An 11,360-nucleotide genomic window follows, 5' to 3' on the forward strand; every position below is an offset into this window, starting at 1 on the left:
GGATGATTTTCATCATACGTCATATCTTGAATAGTCAATCCTCTCAAAAGACATTTCTGCGCTTCTTCATACTTGCCCAGATCTCGGAGGTTCAATCCTAGATTACTCAATGTAGTAGCAAGTGTTGGATGATTTTGATCATACGCCATCTCTTGAATTGTCAATGCTCTCTCGAAACATTTCTGCGCTTCTTCATACTTGCCCAGATGACTGAGGTTCAATCATAGATTACTCAATGTAGTAGCAAGTGTTGTATGATTTTGATCATACGCCATCTCTTTAATAGTCAATGCTCTCTCGAGACATTTCTGTTCTTCTTCATGCTTGCTTAGATCGCGGAGGTTCGATCCTATATTAATCAATGTAGTAGCAAGTGTTGGATGACTTTGATCATACGCCATCTCTTGAATAGTCAATGCTCTCTCGAGACATTTCTGCGCTTCTTCGTACTTGCCCAGATTAAAGAGAATCGATCCTAGATTACTCAATGTAGTAGCATGTGTTGCAGGATTTTGATCATACGCCATGTCTTGAATAGTCAATGATCTCAAAAGACATTCATGATATTCTTTATACTTGCCCAGATCTCGGTGGATCGATCCTAGATTATTATATGTAATAGCAAGTGTTGGATGATTTGTAACATACGCCATGTCTTGAATAGTCAATGCTCTCTAGTGAAATTTCTGCGCTTCTTTATACTTGCCCAGATCACGGAGGTTCGATCCTAGATTACTCAATGTAATAGCACGTGTAGGATGATTTTAAACATACGCCATGCCTTGAATAGTCAACGCTCTCTCGAGATATTTCTGCGAGTCTTCACACTTGCCCAGATGAAGGAGAACCGATCCTTAAATTCTCAATGTAGTAGCAAGTGTTGGATGATTTTGATCATACGCCATGTCTTGAATAGTCAATGCTGTCTCGAGACATTTCTGTGCTTCTTCATGCTTGCCTAGATCGCGGAGGTTCAATCCTAGATTACTCAATGTAGTAGCAAGTGTTGGATGATTTTGATCATACGCCATCTCTTGAATAGTCAATGCTCTCTCGAGACATTTCTGTGCTTCTTCATGCTTGCCTAGATCGCGGAAGTTCAATCCTAGATTACTCAATGTAGTAGCAAGTGTTGGATGATTTTGATCATACGCCATCTCTTTAATAGTCTATGCTCTCTCGAGACATTTCTGTGCTTCTTCATGCTTGCCTAGATCGCGGAGGTTCAATCCTAGATTAATCAATGTAGTAGCAAGTGTTGGATGATTTTGATCATACGCCATCTCTTGAATAGTCAATGCTCTCTCGAGACATTTCTGTGCTTCTTCATGCTTGCCTAGATCGCGGAGGTTCAATCCTAGATTACTCAATGTAGTAGCAAGTGTTGGATGATTTTGATCATACGCCATCTCTTCAATAGTCAATGCTCTCTCGAGATATTTCTGTGCTTCTTCATGCTTGACTTGATCGCGGAGGTTCAATCCTAGATTAATCAATGTAGTAGCAAGTGTTGGATGATTTTGATCATACGCCATCTCTTTAATAGTCAAAGCTCTCTTGAGACATTTCAGTGCTTCTTCATGCTTGCCTAGATCGCTGAAATTCAATCCTAGATTACTCAATGTAGTAGCAAGTGTTGGATGATTTTGATCATACGCCATCTCTTGAATAGTCAATGCTCTCTCGAGACATTTCTGTGCTTCTTCATGCTTGCCTAGATTGCGGAGGTTCAATCCTAGATTATTCAATGTAGTAGCAAGTGTTGGATGATTTTGATCATACGCCATCTCTTAAATAGTCAATGCTCTCTCGAGACATTTCTGTGCTTCTTCATGCTTGCCTAGATCGCGGAGGTTCAATCCTAGATTACTCAATGTAGTAGCAAGTGTTGGATGATTTTGATCATACGCCATCTCTTGAATAGTCAATGTTCTCTCGAGACATTTCTGTGCTTCTTCATGCTTGCCTAGGTCGCTGAGGTTCAATCCTAGATTACTCAATGTAGTAGCAAGTGTTGGATGATTTTGATCATACGCCATCTCTTGAATAGTCAATGCTCTCTCGAGACATTTCTGTGCTTCTTCATGCTTGCCTAGATCGCTGAGGTTCAATCCTAGATTAATCAATGTAGTAGCAAGTGTTGGATGATTTTGATCATACGCCATCTCTTGAATAGTCAATGCTCTCTCGAGACATTTCTGTGCTTCTTCATGCTTGCCTAGATCGCGGAGGTTAAATCCTAGATTACTCAATGTAGTAGCAAGTGTTGGATGATTTTGATCATACGCCATCTCTTTAATAGTCTATGCTCTCTCGAGACATTTCTGTGCTTCTTCATGCTTGCCTAGATCGCGGAGGTTCAATCCTAGATTACTCAATGTAATAGCAAGTGTTGGATGATTTTGATCATACGCCATCTCTTGAATAGTCAATGCTCTCTCGAGACATTTCTGTGCTTCTTCATGCTTGCCTAGATCGCTGAGGTTCAATCCTAGATTACTCAATGTAGTAGCAAGTGTTGGATGATTTTGATCATACGCCATCTCTTGAATAGTCAATGCCCTCTCGAGACATTTCTGTGCTTCTTCATGCTTGCCCAGATCGCGGAGGTTCAATCCTAGATTACTCATTGTAGTAGCAAGTGTTGGATGATTTTGATCATACGCCATCTCTTTAATAGTCTATGCTCTCTCTCGAGACATTTCTGTGCTTCTTCATGCTTGCCTAGATCGCGGAGGTTCAATCCTAGATTACTCAATGTAATAGCAAGTGTTGGATGATTTTGATCATACGCCATCTCTTGAATAGTCAATGCTCTCTCGAGACATTTCTGTGCTTCTTCATGCTTGACTTGATCGCGGAGGTTCAATCCTAGATTAATCAATGTAGTAGCAAGTGTTGGATGATTTTGATCATACGCCATCTCTTTAATAGTCAAAGCGCTCTTGAGACATTTCAGTGCTTCTTCATGCTTGCCTAGATCGCAGAAATTCAATCCTAGATTACTCAATGTAGTAGCAAGTGTTGGATGATTTTGATCATACGCCATCTCTTGAATAGTCAATGCTCTCTCGAGACATTTCTGTGCTTCTTCATGCTTGACTTGATCGCGGAGGTTCAATCCTAGATTAATCAATGTAGTAGCAAGTGTTGGATGATTTTGATCATACGCCATCTCTTTAATAGTCAAAGCGCTCTTGAGACATTTCAGTGCTTCTTCATGCTTGCCTAGATCGCAGAAATTCAATCCTAGATTACTCAATGTAGTAGCAAGTGTTGGATGATTTTGATCATACGCCATCTCTTGAATAGTCAATGCTCTCTCGAGACATTTCTGTGGTTCTTCATGCTTGCCTAGATTGCGGAGGTTCAATCCTAGATTATTCAATGTAGTAGCAAGTGTTGGATGATTTTGATCATACGCCATCTCTTTAATAGTCAATGCTCTCTCGAGACATTTCTGTGCTTCTTCATGGTCGCCTAGATCGCGGAGGTTCAATCCTAGATTACTCAATATAGTAGCAAGTGTTGGATGATTTTGATCATACGCCATCTCTTGAATAGTCAATGCTCTCTCGAGACATTTCTGTGCTTCTTCATGCTTGCCTAGATCGCGGAGGTTCAATCCTAGATTACTCAATGTAGTAGCAAGTGTTGGATGATTTTGATCATACGCCATCTCTTGAATAGTCAATGCTCTCTCGAGACATTTCTGTGCTTCTTCATGCTTGCCTAGATCGCTGAGGTTCAATCCTAGATTACTCAATGTAATAGCAAGTGTTGGATGATTTTGATCATACGCCATCTCTTGAATAGTCAATGCTCTCTCGAGACATTTCTGTGCTTCTTCATGCTTGCCTAGATCGCGGAGGTTCAATCCTAGATTACTCAATGTAATAGCAAGTGTTGGATGATTTTGATCATACGCCATCTCTTGAATAGTCAATGCTCTCTCGAGACATTTCTGTGCTTCTTCATGGTTGCCTAGATCGCGGAGGTTCAATCCTAGATTACTCAATGTAGTAGCAAGTGTTGGATGATTTTGATCATACGCCATCTCTTGAATAGTCAATGCTCTCTCGAGACATTTCTGTGCTTCTTCATGCTTGACTTGATCGCGGAGGTTCAATCCTAGATTAATCAATGTAGTAGCAAGTGCTGGATGATTTTGATCATACGCCATCTCTTGAATAGTAAAAGCGCTCTTGAGACATTTCAGTGCTTCTTCATGCTTGCCTAGATCGCTGAAATTCAATCCTAGATTACTCAATGTAGTAGCAAGTGTTGGATGATTTTGATCATACGCCATCTCTTGAATAGTCAATGCTCTCTCGAGACATTTCTGTCCTTCTTCATGCTTGCCTAGATCGCGGAGGTTCAATCCTAGATTACTCAATGTAGTAGCAAGTGTTGGATGATTTTGATCATACGCCATCTCTTCAATAGTCAATGCTCTCTCGAGACATTTCTGTGCTTCTTCATGGTCGCCTAGATCGCGGAGGTTCAATCCTAGATTACTCAATATAGTAGCAAGTGTTGGATGATTTTGATCATACGCCATCTCTTGAATAGTCAATGCTCTCTCGAGACATTTCTGTGCTTCTTCATGCTTGCCCAGATCGCGGAGGTTCAATCCTAGATTACTCAATGTAGTAGCAAGTGTTGGATGATTTTGATCATACGCCATCTCTTGAATAGTCAATGCTCTCTCGAGACATTTCTGTGCTTCTTCATGCCTTGCCCAGATCGCGGAGGTTCAATCCTAGATTACTCAATGTAGTAGCAAGTGTTGGATGATTTTGATCATACGCCATCTCTTGAATAGTCAATGCTCTCTCGAGACATTTCTGTGCTTCTTCATGCTTGCCTAGATCGCTGAGGTTCAATCCTAGATTACTCAATGTAGTAGCAAGTGTTGGATGATTTTGATCATACGCCATCTCTTTAATAGTCAATGCTCTCTCAAGACATTTCTGTGCTTCTTCATGCTTGCCTAGATCGCTGAGGTTCAATCCTAGATTACTCAATGTAGTAGCAAGTGTTGGAAGATTTTGATCATACGCCATCTCTTGAATATACAATGCTCTCTCGAGACATTTCTGCGCTTCTTCATACTTGCCCAGATCTTGGTGGCTCATTCTTAGATTACTCAATGTAATAGCAAGTGTTGGATGATTTTGATCATACGCCATCTCTTCAATAGTCAATGCTCTCAAAAAACATTTCTGCACTTCTTCATACTTGCCCAGATGACGTAGGTTTGATGCTAGTTCATTCAATGTAGTAGCAAGTGTTGGATGATTACCATGATATAATTCTTTTATCATTAGTACTGCTTCAAAAAATGTTTTCGCAGCTTCGTGCATAGCGTGGGTTTTGCAGACGTTTCCCGCGGCATTGAAGCAACAGACGTACTCGTTGTATTCTTGTTCAAAATTCGATTTCTGTTTTTTTGGCGATAAAGATTCAGTTGTAAAATTGGTTAAATGTTTTGAGAGGTGCATAAAATGCACTGCTACAAATTTGGTTGTTGTAATGTGATTGACGTTGTCCACATCAAAGGCGTTTAAAAGTGCTGAAAAGGCATTAATTACGTTTACCAAGAAATGAAATTCTTCTTTTTTGTTCTTGTATAGAACAATATCTTGTAGACAGCTATGTACAACTTGATGTATACCAATCTCTTTTGACTGGTTTTCGGAAAAATTAAGAATTAGTGAAGATGAAAAGACAGTGGCGGCCACGAGATCTTCGTCTTGATCTGTCATGCACCGTGTTACATATTGTACGACATATTCCAAGGGTATCCGCTCAGGGCCCAACGCAGACAAGAACTGAAAAGCATGCATCATAACCATGTCTGCAGCCATTTCTTTTTCTAAGGCCAACTTGACTGCTGCAGTCATCGATTGAGGGTAAGTTACGCTAATTGTTTTATATTCCCCTTCAGTCGCTTCTCGCTTGCCTTGTTGAATCTTCTGTAAATATTCTTCCCATGACATTGAAGTTACATCACTTACACGCTTCATGTAAGTTGCTGCACACGCTAGTGCTAGTGGCTGGAAATCTAGAGCCTTCGCAATTCGTAAAATGCATTCTTTATTTGAAGCAACGCCCGATATTTCAGAAAGTGTTTTTACCGCTTCATCAGGTTTCATACCGCGACTAAGGGATAAATGGTAAGTGTGCGAATTATTGGCACCAATGGATCGACTGTCTTGTGTGGTAAAAAGTATCTGACCACTGCCCTCCGTCTTCTCTCCCGCTTGTGGCAAGAATCTGAAGACTGATTTAACGTCTGTGACGTTATCCACAATCAAGAGCCATGAAGAATACTTTCGCAGTTTGGGAGCTAAAAGAGGTTTAAGATGAATAAGTTTGTCTTCCGGAGAAAGATCTTTTGATGTTCCAATACTCGTAGTAGATTTCTCATCACAGTTTAAAGTAATTGCAAGTTCAATATATGATTGTATTAATGTATCTGTACTGGATGCGTTTAGGGCGAACACAAACTTTACTTGATCTGTCGCGTTATCAGGAACATCATCGAAAACCCTCTCACCTATCTGCCTTGCTATTTCACTTTTGCCACAGCCAGGATTCCCAGACAGATAAACAACAGTTATTTCATTTCTTTTTGTGCTTCTCAACTTTTTCATCTCTAGTATTATCTCATTCATTTCGCTTGAACGATCGATAACTTCGTGGGATGGTTTGGGTGGCAAAACACAAAACGATCGTGGTTCCTCGTTACGTATTTTCTCCTTTTCTAACTGTTGCTGAGTAAGACGTAGTTCCTCTGTAGGAAATGTTTTCTGGTTTTTGATTGCCTCTATACTAGCAGTGTCTAGTTTCAGGGCGATAAAATCATCTATTACCGTTTGGATAGAGGTTTGAAAATCCCTTTCTTTTAACTTTCCATCAGACACATGAGCAAAGACTTTATTACGGAACTGACGTAAATCATCCACGCATTTCTTAACAACGGGATCGAGACCCTTGCCAATACTATCTGAATAGAGAATGGCAACAAAAAGACTGGTACAGTCCCATTGAAGTCTATTGCCATTTCTCAAAATTAAAATTTCTCGTGAATTTCTCTTACGACTTTTAGAAGATTCCATGCTGTACAAATCAATGCCATTCTTAGCCGTATCTTGCCACTGACCGTGTGTCGCCTGGTAATGAGTGTCCCATAATTGTTTGAAGACTACTCGTAGTCCGCCAGCAATGATTCGAGTGGTGACGTTGCAAACCCTGAAGTAGTTAAGTTCTTCTGTGGAATACTCTTGTGCTGCGGCCATCTGCAACAACAATACAATCCCAGTCAACAAATAATTAAGTACGACTCAACCAAGGACAATACGAATTTCTTTTAAAAATCACTCCATTGTATTTTCTTCATAAATATTATAACTGTATACATACATTAAAAACATCAAACAGCTGCATCACTTACGTTTGGACAAATTAAAAACCATCGAAAATTAACCAATGTCGAAAATGGTTCTATGGTCGAACATTTTTAAGTCTGAAAGCTATTTATTGACGGTATTTAACTTGCTTCATCTTTACCACTACTTGTCTAATTAAAAATAGTTTAGAATAACTTTTTCCAACCCTTTCAGTTCAAACTCCTTTTGACCTGAAAGAGCACACAAGCCCAGTACCTCCTTATAAAGAATGAACTATTAAGTCATTGCTATTTCGAAAATAAGAGATCTTACTTGTCCTGTAGGTCATAGTCATAGTGTCCACCTATACAACTGTTATACACAACAGCGGTGTGGTACCATGTGTACACCTTTCAACTGTTACACACAGCAGTGGTGTTGTACCATGTGTCCACATGTACAACTGTTATACACAACAGTGGTGTTGTACCATGTGTCCACCTGTACAACTGTTACACACAACAGTGGTGTTGTACCATGTGTCCACCTATACAACTGTTACACACAACAGTGGTGTTGTACCATGTGTCCACCTCTACAACTGTTATACACAACAGTGGTGTTGTACAATTTGTCCACCTGTACAACTGGTACACACAACAGTGGTTTTGTACCATGTGTCCACCTGTAAAACTGTTACACACAACAGTGGTGTTGTAACATGTGTTCACCTGTACAATTGGGTACACACAAAATGTGAAGTATTTGAAAAAGTTTCATAGAGTACAAACACTATAAGTGTGTAACATAAATACCACTAAATACTTCTGAATTATGCTAATCCTATTGTTTTCTATTGTTTAATTAGCACTATTTACTACTAAAAAGTGTACTCTAGTGTCACCCTTTGCTTTCTGATCTGCTCATTATGATGCATTCACTTTGCATTAAAAATAATCCCGGAATATTCTGCCAAAACTCCCGTCGTATGACCCCAAGGCATCAAAAACAAAAACAAAACAAAAAACGAAAAACAAAAAAAACAACAAAAAAAAACAACAAAAAAAAAAAATCGAAAATAAATGTACAATGCAAAAAAGAAAAAAATTAGACTCTCTACTTTTTGTATAAAAATAATTTAAGTTTAGATCCATTTGTCCAAAATCTTAATAATCTATTACAATGTTTTGTCTTTGACGTGATGCATGACAGGTATTTAGATTGGCAAAGCGTTTTTTTAAGCATACTTTGGTTAATAAAATTACTCTGAAATAGTGAAGTTATTTTAAACTTTTTTCCACAGATTCCCCAATATGTTCTGCATTCGATAATCAAGAATACAAGAATGAAATATGTTTTAATTTATCAGTTACCATAAGGCTTCCAGCGCAAGCTATGGAGAATGCATGGCTGATTATACTGTAAACCTTTAATACAAAAGAGCTGCTACGGTGTGTGGTTACGTTGACCTTTTCAAATTATGGCAGGTTAACAATCTACCAAGATATTATTAGAACTAACGTAAGATCATTACTATTTGACTAAGCTCAGTTAGATATGAAGATCAATGCCGACTAGCACTATTATAGTGTATACACTTATTTCATTATAAAGTTAGCCACCTGAAAAGCTACAAAACTGAGACCGTTAAGGATTATGGGTAGATACATTTTACATGTTCCAACCACTTGATAACTGTTGATGGACTTGAGATCAATAACAAGTTCACCTCCTCTGAGGATCCCCAACTGCTGCAGTTTGTGTCAAAAGCTTCACTTGTTGGATATAAAACATTTCCCCATGATTCTCAGCGATCACAGCTTTCTAGGTTTTTGGTGACTAACTTTATTGAAATAAGTTTATAGTGTATAAAACAATGAATAAAGATGAAGAACACCAGATTGCTAAATAGAATCTATTACTATTATCATTATCTATTTATTATTATTCCCGTACGTACTCGGGTTTCCATTTTGATTAGAGTGAGTTGTCTGTTAATTTTCTCCTGTGCTTCGAGAGTTTTTTCTTCTGATTCTTCAGATTTCCACCCTCCGCAAAAATGAATTTCTAAATTCACTGAATTTAAGTGGATGAATAGCTACTCAGTAGATATGCCCTTGTTAAATGCCATTAATTTATTTTATTTTATAATTATTTAATAGAAGTATTCAAATCTTTAATGAATTTTGTTCCATGTTTTCCTGTCTAGTTGTGGTATATTTCATTCTTTTTAGTATAGTTTCTTGTTTTTTCGTTTTCTCTTCTGTGTTCAAGGTTTTTTCTACGTTTTTCTTTCGCAAAAATCTTAAAGTGCAAATGAACCCTTCGACAATACTTTCAGTACTGATTCTACATGAAGTAAATAGTTGAATGGTAAAATATTTCTTGATTTGAGTGATGCGTTTCTAAGTTATGAAGGTATATACTTCCAATATGCTAATGAGTGTGACGTCTATTAAGGCTTAATTAAATATACAAAATCGAACTGGTTCATAGATACAGTATTTAAAAAGCATCATTATTTTACTCATGGTTTACATAAAAGGTATTTCAAATTTTTATTTTCAAAATGGCCAGCATTTAGTATTACTAGTTACAACAAAAACACTCAAATACCTTATACCTGACGTCATCATCATTAACATACTGGAAGTATAAACCTTCATAACTTAGAGACGCATCACTCAAATCAAGAAATATTTTACCAATCAACTATTTACTTCATGCAGAACCAGTACTGAATGTATTGTAAAAGGGTTCATTTGCACTTTAATCTGGCCTTTGGCAGGGGAGCCTGAGCTGTGAAATCACTCTCAACCTGTTCGAAGTCATACAAACCTCCATACAAATTACATGGTTGGCTTTCAATGCTTGTATCAAGGACTAAATCCGATGAGACCCCAATCACACCTTACCTTCACTCCAAGATGTTCAGTTTAACTTCAAGCACCTCTAACTAGATGCCTTGGTTAGTTTTCTTCGGTTTTCTGGAAGTGAAAACACACAACAACGAGTATTGTTTTTGAACGATCGAGTCAACTTCGAGCCCGAGTCAACTTCAAGCCATGAGTCAACAATGACTCACATGAGTTTTGAGTATCTTTCTAATCAATATTTACGAACGAACATGAATTTTTGTCTGAATTAAGGAATGATTCGAAAAACTGCTGACCCAACAAGTACCCCGAGTTTGAGGCAACGTATATGTAGGGCTTATTCCTGTGTCCCTGCAGGACTGGAAGCTTTATCATTAAAAGTGACAGCCGGCATGCCTGCAAACCGCATTCCCGCTTTTTTAAGTCTTACTATTCATAAAGAATGGCTGTGGAAGTTATCAATGTATACTAGTTGTGCTGATAAATTAACCCAAAGAATCCTTAAAATGGTTTATTTATTTTCATATAAAGGCAAAAACTGATGTAAACGGTAAGTTACCTTGGTTGTAAATCATATTCCCGTTGTTTAATCACTGGTAACCCAAGCGTATACATTGTACTGATTTACTATACAATATATGGGACTTCATAAATCTTCATTTCGTTCATTGAATTTTAATAAAATCCACTGAAACTTCTACAGCGTGTTTGGTTGTTCTTAGAGATTGAACGAAATTCGCTCAGAGTGAAGCCAAGAACAACCAAAACCTGCTGTAGAAGTTTCAGTGGATTTTATTAAAATTCAATGAACGAAAATGAAGATTTATGAAGTCCCATATATTGTATAGTAAATCAGTACAATGTATACGCTTGGGTTACCTGTGGTTTAATAAGTTAATTAAACGTTAGCTTAAGGTGGCTGCCTACTTTTGAACGTTCGATTTGAGCCCGCGATGTGCGCGCGCTCAAAAACCACTGAAAAATCTACAAGATTTATAATGGTAATTGAACTGAGTGGAGTGCAATTTGGTCTGAAATCAAACGCGCGATTTGTAATTGCAAGTTTGATTTCAGACCAAAATTGCACGAC

General features: G+C 38.1%; 1 protein-coding gene across 1 annotated transcript in view; it reads right to left on the minus strand.

Moving 5' to 3' along the window:
- Nucleotides 1-4,730: 4,730 nt before the first annotated feature.
- The window catches only part of LOC116288186 (uncharacterized), a 74,353-nt gene continuing 67,723 nt past the window's right edge, over nucleotides 4,731-11,360 (minus strand). Inside the window, exons 2-3 of the mRNA XM_089027207.1 lie at nucleotides 10,310-10,381; nucleotides 4,731-7,304 (exon numbers count right to left, since the gene is read on the minus strand). Coding sequence (XP_088883333.1) covers nucleotides 4,731-7,304 — 2,574 coding nt within the window. The 5' untranslated portion in view covers nucleotides 10,310-10,381. The remainder of the gene's footprint in view (nucleotides 7,305-10,309; nucleotides 10,382-11,360) is intronic.

The sequence above is a fragment of the Actinia tenebrosa genome, unplaced genomic scaffold, assembly GCF_029948245.1.
Source record: "Actinia tenebrosa isolate PJP-AT-01 unplaced genomic scaffold, QUT_ActTen_1.0 PGA_scaffold11__36_contigs__length_13525064, whole genome shotgun sequence".
Lineage (NCBI taxonomy): Eukaryota > Metazoa > Cnidaria > Anthozoa > Actiniaria > Actiniidae > Actinia > Actinia tenebrosa.